Raw genomic sequence first — 15,610 nt, 5'->3', positions numbered from 1 at the left:
ACCCCCTCCCAGGGACTGGCTGAGGTCTGATAAATATCACCCTCCCAGGGACTGGCTGAGGTCTGATAAATATCACCCCCTCCCAGGGACTGGCTGAGGTCTGATAAATGTCACCCCTCCCAGGGACTGGCTGAGGTCTGATAAATATCACTCCCTCCCAGGGACTGGCTGAGGTCTGATAAATATAACCCTCCCAGGGATTGGCTGAGGTCTGATAAATATCACCCCCTCCCAGGGACTGGCTGAGGTCTGATAAATGTCACCCCTCCCAGGGACTGGCTGAGGTCTGATAAATGTCACCCCTCCCAGGGATTGGCTGAGGTCTGATAAATGTCACCCCTCCCAGGGACTGGCTGAGGTCTGATAAATGTCACCCCTCCCAGGGACTGGCTGAGGTCTGATAAATGTCACCCCTCCCAGGGATTGGCTGAGGTCTGATAAATATCACCCCTCCCAGGGATTGGCTGAGGTCTGATAAATATCACCCCTCCCAGGGATTGGCTGAGGTCTGATAAATATCACCCCTCCCAGGGATTGGCTGAGGTCTGATAAATATCACCCCCTCCCAGGGATTGGCTGAGGTCTGATAAATATCACCCCTCCCAGGGACTGGCTGAGGTCTGATAAATATCACCCCTCCCAGGGACTGGCTGAGGTCTGATAAATATCACTCCCTCCCAGGGATTGGCTGAGGTCTGATAAATATCACCCCTCCCAGGGATTGGCTGAGGTCTGATAAATATCACCCCTCCCAGGGACTGGCTGAGGTCTGATAAATATCACCCTCCCAGGGACTGGCTGAGGTCTGATAAATATCACCCCTCCCAGGAATTGGCTGAGGTCTGATAAATATCTCCCCCTCCCAGGGATTGGCTGAGGTCTGATAAATATCTCCCCCTCCCAGGGATAGGCTGAGGTCTGATAAATATTCTTATCTTAGTGGTTGATCCTCCTGCTCTATATTCCGGAAGCTTCTCCCAGAAGCAGGTCGTAATAATCAACCGCCAAGCTCAGAAACCTGGCCAGACCAAAACAACAGATCACCGAGAAGAGTCCAAAACTAAACTGACCCTGACCAGGGCCGGGCGCTCCGAGTCTCCAGAGAAGGGGGAAGACACACCTCTGGACCAGGAAAACGCTCCGCAGCGAACCTTTATCGGGACGCAACGTCTGGAAAGGGCCACAAGCAGAACTCAGGGCCCCAAAGGTCACATTCCAGACCAGACTCAGCGGGGAGATTCCCCTCACATCCCACGTTATTATTTGTGTGATTGTGTACGAGGGGCACTGGTAGAACTGACACCAATGATGGGACACTATTCCCTCCCACTGACACCAATGGTGGGACACTATTCCTCCCACTGACACCAATGATGGGACACTATTCCTCCCACTGACACCAATGATGGGACACTATTCCTCCCACTGACACCAATGATGGGACACTATTCCTCCCACTTACACCAATGATGGGACACTATTCCCTCCCACTGACACCAATGGTGGGACACTATTCCTCCCACTGACACCAATGATGGGACACTATTCCTCCCACTGACACCAATGATGGGACACTATTCCCCCCACTGACACCAATGATGGGACACTATTCCTCCCACTGACACCAATGATGGGACACTATTCCCTCCCACTGACACCAATGATGGGACACTATTCCCCCCACTGACACCAATGATGGGACACTATTCCCCCCACTGACACCAATGATGGGACACTATTCCTCCCACTGACACCAATGATGGGACACTATTCCCCCCACTGACACCAATGATGGGACATTATTCCCCCCACTGACACCAATGATGGGACAATATTCCTCCCACTGACACCAATGATGGGACACTATTACTCCCACTGACACCAATGATGGGGCACTATTCCTCCCACTGACACCAATGATGGGACACTATTCCTCCCACTGACACCAATGATGGGACACTATTCCTCCCACTGACACCAATGATGGGACACTATTCCTCCCACTGACACCAATGATGGGACACTATTGATCTTTTATTGAAAAGAATCAAGCAACCAATTTTATACAAAAGTAAAAAACAAAACTATAGTACAAAACTTCAAACATAAATCCAAGGAATACACATCCAGGTTCAGAATATATACAATATATACAATATATACACCACTACCAAAACATTACTACAAAACTATTTACACAAAGCAGCAGAGAGGGCCTAAGAGGCACAACCCGTCACCTATGTACGCAGCCATTTATCAAAAATGTATGAAAAATAATAATCTAGGGTGATAAGAGACAGACAGCCACACCCGGGAAAGAGACTCCTGGCAGTCAGGGAGGCTTGAAACCCCTCCACGCCTTCAGCCAAGCCCCCTGACCCCGCTTGTCTCTCTCAAGCCCCCGAATCTTCCCCACCTCATGCACAATGTCATACACCACCACCTCAACAGGAAGGATTTTTTGCCGAATGCTGACCTGACACCGTGCGTTCCAGGTGAAATAACGGACCACTAGGCTAACTAAAAAAAGTGTATCCAAACAAAAACCTCCACCGGTACTGAATGCTCCGTACACCCACTCGGCATAACCCAGCCTGGAGAGGAAAGGAACACCGAGCGCCCGCCCCACCTGTTTGTACACTTCTATGTTAAAAGGGCAACGAAGCAGAAAATGGTCCATAGTCTCCTCCTCACCTGCACACTCCTCCCGAGGACAGCTACGATCCACCCCACTGCGGAATTTCAAATTGCCCCGAACATAGAGCCTCCCATGGAAGCACAACCAGGCCAGATCCCTAAATTTAGGAGGTATTCTATCCAAATTAATTAGTCTCAACCCCGCCCTCAAAACTGGGCCTGGGCAATCCCTTAAGGCCAGTGGGTCATGAAAGACTTCGCTCAAGACTCGACTCATAAGGTCTTTCCTCGGAACCGATCTGAGATCTTCAGCCGACAATCGCCACTGCCGCAGTAACTTCAGGCACGGAGCTACATAGGCTGGTAGCTGACCACGATGACCCCTGCGATTCTTCACTTGGCCACCTTCTTCCCAAAGTCGCAGAAAAGGACTAAACCAAGATCTAAATATGCCTGCCCATCCAGGAGGTTCCACTGCAAGCATACTACAAATGTTAAACTTGAGAAATAGCAGTGAAAAGAAAAGAATTGGGTTGACCATACCTAAGCCACCCTCCCTCCTGGATAGGTAGGTGACATTCCTCTTGATGGGGTTCAGTCTGTTCCCCCACAGCATCTGGAAGAACACACTACTGATCCTAGCATAGAGAGACACTGGCAAGATGCAGACAAAGCTGACATACAAGAAGATCGGAATCAGGTAGGTCTTAATCAGATCAACCCTTTCCCTCATAGATAACTTCCATCTCTTCCAGTTGACCACCTTAGCATTGGCAATTTCCAGTCTGCCTTCCCAGTTTTTGAGGCCATAATCGCCGGGACCAAATTCAATGCCTAGTATCTTAATTCTTTCTCGGGGCACTGGAAAGGTGTCCGGGAGATCAAACCCCTCACCTTCCTTTCCCATCCAGAAAACTTCACTCTTTTCCTGATTGATCTTGGAGCCTGATGCTTCAGAATACCGTGATGTCAGAGAGACCACCTCCGCCGCCTCATCCGTCCCAGTGACAATCACCGATACATCGTCCGCATAAGCAACAACCCTCAATGGCGGCTCACCCGGGAGACCCACTGGTACCCCACACAACATGCCGCTCTCTAGCCTCCTGATGAAGGGGTCGATTGCAAACACATAGAGAAGGGGACTCAGGGGACAGCCCTGGCGCACCCCGGAGCCAACCTCAAAGGACTGCCCAACCCAACCATTAACAAGAGGGAAGCTTTCTGCCCCCTTATACAAGACTTTCAGCCAATCAACAAAACCACCCGGCAGACCGTACTTACTAAGGAGCAACCACAGGTACTCATGGTTAACACGATCAAAAGCCTTTGCCTGATCCAATGTCAGCAAATACTTTCCCCAGCCTGCAGCCCTGCACCGCTCCAAGGCCTCCCGGACAGCTAACACCGCTGTGAAGGTGCTCCTACCCTGGACCGAACAGTGCTGATGGCGAGAAAGCAAAGACTCTGCTACTGACGACAGGCGCCAGAAAAATATCTTCGCCAGTATCTTTCTATCGACATTAAGAAGGCTGATGGGGCGCCAATTCTCAATCATCGAAGGATCTTTACCCTTTGACAGAAGAATCACAGCCGAGTGCCTCATGGAAGGGGATAGCACCCCCTCAGCAAGACAACTGTTAAAAACCTCTACCAAATGTGGGGCCAGAATAGACTTAAAGGCTTTGTAGAACTCAGCCGTCAAGCCATCCGGTCCGGGTGACTTTTTGATGGCAAGCTGTTCAATTGCCCTCATCACCTCTTCAACTGTGATCTCCTCTGTCAAATTCATCAATGGAACATCTCCACCATTTAGACCTGGAGTAGAGTCCAAAAAGCTTTCCATCTTGTCACGGTCAAGCTCTTTCCTTCCAAGAAGGTCGGCATAAAAGGACCTCACGACCTCCAGAATCCCTGACCTGGACTTTGTCACGGAACCTGTACTGTCCTTAAGGCCAACGACCGCTTTAACAGCTACACCTTGTTTGCAGTTCTGGTAAGGGTCAGGCGAGTGGTACTTCCCATAGTCCCTCTCCAGAACCAAAGAGGCATGCCGGTCATATTGACACTTCCTGAGAAGGAGTTTCACTTCGGAGATTGCCCCAGGATCTCCTCCTCTCGAGACAAGAATATCCAGCTTCCTCCGCAAACGTTGGTAGGTCATGTATTTATTAAACTGTGTTCTATTGGCTAGGCCCCTGAAGAATCCAGCGATCCTCTTTTTGGTCAGCTCCCACCACTCAGCCTTGCTGCTACAAAAGTCCAGGAGGGTCACCTGTGCCTGAAAGAATTCCTCAAAGGATTGTCTAACATGTTCTTCCTGGAGTAGAGTCGAATTCAATCTCCAGATGCCCTTTCCTCTCTGAGGGGCGTCTGAAGCATTCAGGGCCACAGATAGCATACAGTGATCAGAGAACTCTACTGCCTGCACCACTGGGGGTGAGAAAGCCGAGGCCTCCTTCAAAAAAAACCTGTCTATCCTACTCTGACTATTACCACGATGAAAGGTGAACCCGGTGTCATCCGGGAGGTGCGCAATGTGCACATCCACAAGACCAGCATCCCTAACCATACTATTTAAAAAAACGCTATCATATCCCAGCCTGTCCTTGAAGGCCTTCCTGTCCTTGGGCCTAGTTACTGTATTAAAGTCACCTCCAAAGACCACTTGCCGGGATGTAAAAAGAAATGGCTTGATCCTTGTAAAAAGGCATTTCCTGTCCCACTTTGTGTGCGGCCCATAGATATTAATTAGGCGCAGGTCCTGCCCTCCCACAAGGACGTCTAAGACCATACATCTCCCAATCTCCACCTCAATAACCCGCCGGACAGTTACCATGCCGGTTTTAAACAACACCGCCACACCGCCGTAAGGCTCGGCCGCAAGAGACCAGTAAGATGGACCATACCTCCACTCTCTCTTGGCCATATGAATATCTGCCAAGGAGGTGAGCCTAGTCTCTTGCAAAAATAAAATTTCAGCATCTAATTGGCTGAACAAAAAGAAGGCCATAGAACGAGCTCTCACTGACTTAATGCTGGCGACATTTATTGTCGCCACTTTTAACGGAGGGGGAACCGCCATTTGGGTTATTGGGTGGATTGCTTCTTAGCTCCCCTCTGCTGCTCATCACCAGAAGCCTCCCTCTTTCTTGAGGCCGCCTCAAACTCCATCTCTGAATCAGAGCTTAGCTCTGAAGAAGCGCCAGATGAGGAAATGTCCCACCTAGTGGACCTACGACGGGTGGAGACAGGCACCAGAGCTTCCCGCCCCCGTTCCGTCCTCACCGCCTGCTTCTTCCGCCGCCCAACCTTCCTTCTCTCCTCCAGGTACTTGAGGTCAGCCTCAGAGATGCCCTCATCCCTTGTTTTTTTCTTTGAAGCGACCTTTTTAGTACCCGCTACCACTCCTGGTGGGGGGGGTAAATCCGACTTAACAGGGATAGACTTCTGGGGGGTAACTGACTCAGGGGGCACAGACTTGGAAGGTTCTGACACAAGAGGAGCGGGTACAGTAGGCTGGGGGGACACAGATACAGATACAGAAGGAGTACTTACAGACACAGGAGGGGTGGTCACAGGAACTGGGGAGGAAACTGGGGAGGGATCCTGAGCAGGACCAGGGGGGTCGGTCACCGCAGCGGAGGATGGTACACCAGGGGCCTCCCCCTCCATCCTGTCCAGCCTTGACATCTCATCCACTACCTCCTTCTCCATATTGTGCCAGGCCTCAGGGCATCTGCTATAAGGGTGGCCAAGTCGCAGGCACAGGTTGCACCTGATCTTCTGGGTGCAGTCCTTGGCCATATGACCCTGACCCCGACACACTGAGCATATCAAGGCCGAACAGGAGGAGCTAAGGTGCCCCCTCTCTCCACAGCGGTGGCACAGCTTCGGCTGACCAGGGTAGAACACAGTCATCCTATCCCTCCCTATGAAAGCCGAGGAGGGCAGGTGACGGACAACATTTCCATCCCTGGCCAGCCTGACTGTTACCGACCATCCCCCAGTCCAGATGTTACGCTCATCTAATATTTTACTGGGTTTGGTCAAAACCTCCCCGTAGTTCCTCAACCAGACCTCCAGATCCCTGGCAGGGACGCTCTCATTGGTGAGGATGATAGTGATCTTTTTTACTGTTGACTGCTGCGAAATCGCAACTGGGGCCAGACTTTCCCATTCGGGTCTTGACCTGCACCGGGCCTCATATCGTTCCCAGAACAGGTCAAGACCCTCTGGCTTGGTGAAACTGACTGTATACTCCCGCGTCCCTGACACATGAATAAAAGCATACAAATCATTTCCCCCAAAACCCATTTCCAGGATTAAATCCACCACTGCACGCCTTGCAGGGGGGATTGCACCACCCTCCCATTTCAAGATGACAACATTACGTCTTGGGCCCCCAGCAGAAGCCAGAGACCCAAGACCATATCCCGGGGGGCTTGAGGTGGTAGCTCGTAGAGGAAAACCCTGCTTGGGGGTGGAGCTGCCAGGGACAGAGCGCAACACCTGAGCAAAAGTGGGTTTATTGGGGCCAAGACCCCACACTGAAGTCACTTTATCTGCATGAACAGAGTTAGTATTGTCCATGCCACCTGAAATGGGACCATTGTCCATCCCACCTGAACTGGGATGATTATTATCAGCCACACACACATTCCCATCAGGTATAATTATAGTTTCTGTTGCAGTACCGGCCGTCGCCTGATGCTGCGCTGTGGAGTCCAGAGCAGCAGTGGGGCAATCAGCTCTGGTCTCAGCATCAGGAGGGTTAATGGGTTCTGCTGGGACTTGCAGTTCCTTCACAGAAATGTCATTTTTTAAACGGATCTCTTGCTGCATTGCAGCCTCAGCAGGCACATTATTACTGCATACAGTCTGATTATTAGGCACATTATCAGTCATGGTGCTAGATGGTACAAACACAGTCTTATTCACAACATGGGGCTTAGCTGGCTTCACTTTATCAGGTACACCATCTGCAATATCTTCATCATTGAAAACCATCTGATCCCCCGCACAGGAGACTCCATTACCTGGATCACCCTCAGCATGCCTCCTGAGTCCTGGGAAGGCATTGGGGTGCTTACCTCTCCCTGGGGGGGCAGGGGGTCAGAACTGGGGGTCTCCTCCTCCTCCACCTCCATCTTTGTCACCTTTGCAAACCTCTTGTCGTTGCAGAACTTTTCCTTGAAAGGACCATCCCTTCCTTCCATTATGGCCACGATGGTCTCCTGGTGGTCCACACGGACCTTGGCCAATTGGATCTCTGGATCCATGGATCCGCGTTTCTGGCTATGTAAGCCTTCACGTTGCCTTCGCAGGCGCTTCAGCTCCGCACGTAGCTTATACAGCTTGTCCCTCTCCCGGTTTAGGACTTTTATGCCGGCCACCACTCGCTCCCGAATGGCCTCCGATCCTTCATCCACACCAGGGGCAGAGAGATCACCAGCTGAGGCTTGTAGAGGGGCAGACATGTCAGCAGATGGCCCAGGAGATGGCTGAGAGCCTCCAGCAGGGGAGGCCCCACTGCCCTCCATGGCTTCCCCAGAAAAGGGCCAGGAGAGCTGGGAGAGATTTCCAGGCAACTCCCTTCTCACACAGCAGCTCCAGACACACCTTCCTCCTCACACACCTGTGCTCCAATGATGGATGGGACACTATTCCTCCCACTGACACCAATGATGGGACACTATTCCTCCCACTGACACCAATGATGGGACACTATTCCTCCCACTGACACCAATGATGGGACACTATTCCCCCCACTGACACCAATGATGGGAGACTATTCCTCCCACTGACACCAATGATGGGACACTTTTCCTCCCACTGACACCAATGATGGGACACTATTCCTCCCACTGACACCAATGATGGGACACTATTCCTCCCACTGACACCAATGATGGGACACTATTCCTCCCACTGACACCAATGATGGGACACTATTCCCCCCCACTGACACCAATGATGGGACGCTATTCCTCCCACTGACACCAATGATGGGACACTATTCCCTCCCACTGACCCCAATGATGGGACACTATTCCTCCCACTGACACCAATGATGGGACACTATTCCTCCCACTGACACCAATGATGGGACACTATTCCCCCCACTGACACCAATGATGGGACACTATTCCCCCCACTGACACCAATGATGGGACACTATTCCCCCCACTGACACCAATGATGGGACACTATTCCCCCCACTGACACCAATGATGGGACACTATTCCTCCCACTGACACCAATGATGGGACACTATTCCCTCCCACTGACACCAATGATGGGACACTATTCCCCCCACTGACACCAATGATGGGACACTATTCCCCCCACTGACACCAATGATGGGACATTATTCCCCCCACTGACACCAATGATGGGACAATATTCCTCCCACTGACACCAATGATGGGACACTATTACTCCCACTGACACCAATGATGGGGCACTATTCCTCCCACTGACACCAATGATGGGACACTATTCCTCCCACTGACACCAATGATGGGACACTATTCCTCCCACTGACACCAATGATGGGACACTATTCCTCCCACTGACACCAATGATGGGACACTATTCCCCCCACTGACACCAATGATGGGACACTATTCCCTCCCACTGACCCCAATGATGGGACACTATTCCTCCCACTGACACCAATGATGGGACACTATTCCTCCCACTGACGGGACACTATTCCTCCCACTGACACCAATGATGGGACACTATTCCTCCCACTGATACCAATGATGGGACACTATTCCTCCCACTGATACCAATGATGGGACACTATTCCTCCCACTGACACCAATGATGGGACACTATTCCTCCCACTGACACCAATGATGGGACACCATTCCTCCCACTGACACCAATGATGGGACACTATTCCTCCCACTGACACCAATGATGGGACACTATTCCCCCCACTGACACCAATGATGGGACACTATTCCTCCCACTGATACCAATGATGGGACACTATTCCTCCCACTTACACCAATGATGGGACACTATTCCTCCCACTGACACCAATGATGGGACACTATTCCCCCCACTGACACCAATGATGGGACACTATTCCTCCCACTGATACCAATGATGGGACACTATTCCTCCCACTTACACCAATGATGGGACACTATTCCTCCCACTGACACCAATGATGGGACACTATTCCCCCCACTGACACCAATGATGGGACACTATTCCTCCCACTGATACCAATGATGGGACACTATTCCTCCCACTTACACCAATGATGGGGACACTATTCCTCCCACTGACACCAATGATGGGACACTATTCCTCCCACTGACACCAATGATGGGACACTATTCCTCCACTGACACCAATGATGGGGACACTATCCCTCCCACTGACACCAAAGATGGGACACTATACCTCCCACTGACACCAATGATGGGACACTATTCCTCCCACTGACACCAATGATGGGACACCATTCCTCCCACTGACACCAATGATGGGACCCTATTCCTCCACTGACACCAATGATGGGACACTATTCCTCTCACTGATACCAATGATGGGACACTATTCCTCCCACTGACACCAATGATGGGACACTATTCCTCCCACTGACATCAATGATGGGACACTATTCCTCCCACTGATACCAATGATGGGGCACTATTCCTCCCACTGACACCAATGATGGGACACTATTCCTCCCACTGACACCAATGATGGGACACTATTCCTCCCACTGACATCAATGATGGGACACTATTCCTCCCACTAATGATGGGACACTATTCCCCCCACTGACACCAATGATGGGACACTATTCCTCCCACTGACACCAATGATGGGACACTATTCCTCCCACTGACACCAATGATGGGACACTATTCCTCCCACCGACACCAATGATGGGACACTATTCCTCCCACTGACACCAATGATGGGACACTATTCCTCCCACTGACACCAATGATGGGACACTATTCTCCCCACTGACACCAATGATGGGACACTATTCCTCCCACTGACACCAATGATGGGGCACTATTCCTCCCACTGACACCAATGATGGGACACTATTCCTCCCACTGACACCAATGATGGGACACTATTCCTCCCACTGACACCAATGATGGGACACTATTCCTCCCACTGACACCAATGATGGGACACTATTCCTCCCACTGACACCAATGACGGGACACTATTCTCCCCACTGACACCAATGATGGGGCACTATTCCTCCCACTGACACCAATGATGGGGCACTATTCCTCCCAATGGGGCATTTTCTACTCTCACTGGCCCCCTCAAAGTCTGATAGTAAAGTAGCCCATTGTGTAAATAGTTTGGAGAGCGGCCTCTATTATCCTTGTAGTGTGTGTGGGGGGAGGGGGGTTCAGGAACGGAGGTCCATGGGATGAAAACCACAATGGAGGTCCTGCAGGGAGGTTCAGTAGAAGTCAGACCATCGGACAGAGGACAGCGAGACGATATTTTCCACTATGAGAGAAACGAGTCGGAACACAAAAAGGATAAAAAGAACTTTTATTGCCAAAACAGAAAACCAAAAATATTCCTCTAAACTGATTCCGGACATTTCCGCAGAGAAGAGCCGAGACTCGCGGCTTCACTCGCTCCGACGTCTGCCAGCAGAGCATGTCTTCCCAACACCAGGTACGGGCACACTGCTACAGGGAACAGCCGTTCATCAAATGGGAAAACAGCACTGACGGCACCCGCGAGGAGCTGAGCACCACCCGTGAGGAGCTGAGCACCACCCATGAGTAGATGAGTGCCACCTATGAGCTGATCACCACCCGTGAGGAGCTGAGCACCACCCATGAGTAGATGAGTGCCACCTATGAGCTGATCACCACCCGTGAGGAGCTGAGCACCACCCATGAGTAGATCAGTGCCACCTATGAGTAGATCACCACCTGTGAGGAGCTGATAACCACCCATGAGTAGCTGATGACTAATGGCTGAGTGCCACCCATAAGGAGCTGATCATCACCTGTGAGGGGAGCACCACCCATGAGTAGCTGATGACTAATGGCTGAGTGCCACCCACAAGGAGCCGATCACCCCCTGTGAGGTGAGCACCACCCATGAGTAGCTGATGACTAATGGCTGAGTGCCACCCACAAGGAGCCGATCACCCCCTGTGAGGAGGTGAGCGCCACCCACAATTAGCTGAGTTGCCACCCATGAGGAGATCTGCCTATGTAGAGTTCATACATGATGGGAGAACTTCTCCAAGCATTAAGGAAATGTAATAGTGATGAAATATTCGATATTGTGGTACTCGGGGGTCGTCCGGGAATATGAGGAACAGACGTATCATTTTCTATCATCAATAGGGGAGGGGCTGTGCTCGCTAACGCAGCCTCGGGATTGGCCAGGCCAGGAGATTGTGCGTCTTCTCTGGGCAGTGAAGGGAATCCTATGAATCAGCAACGCTCATACTTCCAGCTGATTGGAGAGCATTAGCTCTTACTTTAGTAGTCAGACCTCTGCAGAGAGGCCGCTGCTTCCACACAGAAGAGCAATGCTGGCCGGGGACAGGCTTTTCCATTCAGGCTGTGGCTGCTTTCTATAAGACTTCACATACCTTTCTGAATTTATCGGATTTCATCTGAAGGTTCAATTAGGAATTTGGGCAAATTTTTATATCATTTTATTTATAATCTGTATAAAACATTTTTCACTATAAAAAGGGGTTACAAAACATCCATAACACTGACTGTGCAGATTGACCAATCCTGGCCCTCCCATCTCTTTCAGGACTGTCTGCTAGGTGTGTGTGTGTGTAGTCTGATCTCTCCTGCTATTCACAGCATAGCAGTAGATCAGGCTGGAGATGTAGCCTCACGCTGCTATAAGTGGTCGTGATAAAGGGGCAGGACATATAAAGGGGCAGGACATATAAAGGGGCAGGACATAGACTGTATTTTATCTCAGATCGTAATAAATAAAGAAAATAAAATATACAAAAGAGCTCCGCCCTCTTTCCTTCCTGCACTCCGCCTCCCTCCAGGCCGGGGGAGGAGATCCCGACATCTGAACTGTGTGCTTAGACCTCGTCCTTCCACCCTGACCTACCTGAAGAGCGACAGATCTCCTTTCAGAGGCAAGTCCACCTCTCACTATGCCTGCTGCCCTACAGGATCGGAGCCCCCGCCCCCCCCCCCCCCACATGAGCGGCCAATCAGGATGCTGAAGCCTCTGACGAGATCCACATCAATATTTAGAGAGTTTTCAGCTTTATTTTTCACAACTCTACAAAAATACATCTGAGGAGTAAAATCGACATTTTGTTTTATTTCCCGGTGCAGGGAAGCCGCAGTCCATACTAACCTTCCACCCGGAGTGTCCATGTTGTGCGAAATCTAAGTACCCGAGCGTTCTATGGAGAGGCCTCTTCACATTACACTCAACACACAGAGGCCTGCGCACACCGGCGCAACAAGTTCATTAACAAAGATCAGGAGTGAGCCGTCCCCTCCCTCCTCATGGACTCTTCTGGTTGGGTGACCTGAATCCAGGTGGTGACTGGGGTCAGAGTTCAGGAGTGAGCCGTCCCCTTCCCCCATGGACTCTTCTGGTTGGGTGACCTGAATCCAGGTGGTGACTGGGGTCAGAGTTCAGGAGTGAGCTGTCCCCTCCCCCCATGTACCCTAAGGTCAGAGTTCAGAAGTGTACCATTCCTCTTCCAATGATGGACTCTTCCACCGGTCAGGTGACCATGCATCAAGCTGGAATCTAGGCAGGGATTGGGGTCAGATTTCAGGTGAGAACAATCCCCATCCCTTGATAGACTCTTCTACTGGGATCCAGATGGTGGGTGGGGTCTTACTGGTCAGGTGACCCTCCAGTGAGCCAGGTGGTGGGTCTTACTGGCCAGGTGACCCTCCAGTGGGCCGGAATCCAGGTGGTGGTTGGGGGTCTTGCTGGTCAGGTGACCCTCCAGTGAGCCAGGTGGTGGGTGGGAGTCTAACTGGTCAGGTGACCCTCCAGTGGGCCGGGATCCAGGTGGTGAATGGGGGTCGTACTGGTCAGGTGACCCTCTAGGGATCCAGGTGGTGAATGGGGGTCGTACTGGTCAGGTGACCCTCTAGGGATCCAGGTGGTGAATGGGGGTCGTACTGGTCAGGTGACCCTCCAGTGGGCCGGAATCCAGGTGGTGAATGGGGGTCTTTTGGCACTGGGGGGACAAGGCTCACTCGGCAGTGAAATTCTTGGAAGCGACGGTCAGTTTTTTTTTTTAAGGTGCAAATATTACGTCGCGGATTAAAATAAAAGGTGTGGGCGGGGCGTGGCCAGTGCGTCATTCTGTGTGTTTGGCACTGACAATACAAAGTGTGAGAGACGAGGTGCAGGTCCGTCCCTCTCATTGCAGTCCTCCTCCGCTCAGCACCAGGCCCCTAAGTTCCCCCGCACTGAGTCCCGTGTCCTCGTCCTCCTGGTCCGAGTCTAGGGACTCGTCATCGCTCTGTCCTCCCAACATCACCTGCTGGACCGCCAATGTGGCCCCATCCGAGGTCAGCGACTGCAGACTGTCTGTGCCGAGAGCGCCGGGAGAGGAGAGCGACACCTCTGTACCTGTGTGGAGAAGAGAGCCGAGAATGAGACCAGAGAACGGGAAACACCAAACTTACCGTGTAATCCATTCCTCGGGGGACACGGGGAGGCAGAGAGCTTTGGGTTATGCTGTCACCTTCAGGAGGATTCGGACACTGACATACTTCTCCTTCCACCAGCATGCCTTAGATCTGATGCCAAGAGCAGGGGTGTATTTAGGTTTTGTGCTGCCCTAGGCCTGACTAAATTTGTGCACCCCCTAATTTAAAAATGACCCACAACTTCCTGTCAAGACCACACCCCTTTCTCCCTGAAAATTTCGAGTGGGGACACTAGTTTTGAGGGCCTGGGGAGGCGGGGGCAATGGATTCCCTTAATTTGCATAGATTTCCTCTCACAAGCTGTGCGGCCACTTTATGGGGGCGCTAGACTAATTTGCCTCTCAGCCCAGTCCACCCCATAAGAGTGTAGCGCAAGCAGGCGGGGACTCTTTCCGTGCTGCCCCCCTGCAAAGTGCTGCCCTAGGCCTGGGCCATGTTGGCCTAGGTCAGGATACAGCGCTGGCCAAGAGCATGATGATTTACATGGAGGGTGGGCCCCCGGGCCCCTCAATGGACTCATTTACACTGGCTCTGTAAGGGCCTACCACCTCATCATGATGCCTCTGTGAATATTGTCCTGTGCACCTTGATAGGAGGGCGAAGGGGCCGCGGGGGCGGGGATGTAGAGGAACCAATCCCTTCATGCAGCTGAATTCCGCTTCTCCTCCTCTCCCTCCTGCGGGGGGGGAAATGGAGGGCATTGGTTCCTCCACATGCCGCTTCCGCCACCGCCTCCCTATTGCTGCCCTAAGCCCCTGTGTGCTTCCCTGGTCCTCCCTCCTCACAGCGTTGCCAGGACTCCCCCTCCCCCGCAGGATGGAGAGCAAGGAAGTAAAAATATGTAAAAATGATAAAAAGGTAAAAAAACAAACAAATGGACGTACTCAATATAATAGCCCTGAACGTGAAAGGCCTAAACACGCCTGAAAAGCAACAGATGACATGCGTCGCTCGAGTGGGAACAACCTAACCTTACTTAAGAACAGACCTTACCCGATAGCCTATCACTCCACCTACACAAAGGCTAAATCCAGGGCAGTAACCACCCTCAGAGTGCCCTGGACGCTCATAGACAATCAGACGGACAAGGAAGGGCGTTTCTTATTTCTGAAAGGCCTAATCGGAGGTAGAAAGGTGACCTTAGCAAACCTATGGGCCCCCAATGACCACCAAGACTCAAAAGACGACTGGACAAACTCATGCCATACTCAGAAGGGCAACTTATAGTGGGGGGGCGACCTAAACATACCCCTGACGCCGACAGAGGACACTTCCTCTGG

The 15,610-nt window shown here is 51.6% G+C and overlaps 1 protein-coding gene across 2 annotated transcripts in view; it reads right to left on the bottom strand.

Annotated features, from left to right (window-relative positions):
- Window positions 1-11,176: 11,176 nt before the first annotated feature.
- PKNOX1 (PBX/knotted 1 homeobox 1) overlaps window positions 11,177-15,610 on the bottom strand; it is a 42,892-nt gene continuing 38,458 nt past the window's right edge. For both annotated transcript variants that reach the window (XM_040334202.1, XM_040334203.1), the window contains one exon: window positions 11,177-14,250. In XM_040334202.1, the coding sequence (XP_040190136.1) occupies window positions 14,039-14,250 (212 nt within the window). In that variant the 3' untranslated portion in view covers window positions 11,177-14,038. The remainder of the gene's footprint in view (window positions 14,251-15,610) is intronic.

The sequence above is a fragment of the Rana temporaria genome (assembly GCF_905171775.1).
Source record: "Rana temporaria chromosome 2 unlocalized genomic scaffold, aRanTem1.1 chr2r, whole genome shotgun sequence".
In the NCBI taxonomy this organism is placed as follows: Eukaryota; Metazoa; Chordata; class Amphibia; order Anura; family Ranidae; genus Rana; species Rana temporaria.
Note: the sequence above shows the minus strand (reverse complement) of the source record. Positions and strands in the feature narration are given on the sequence as shown.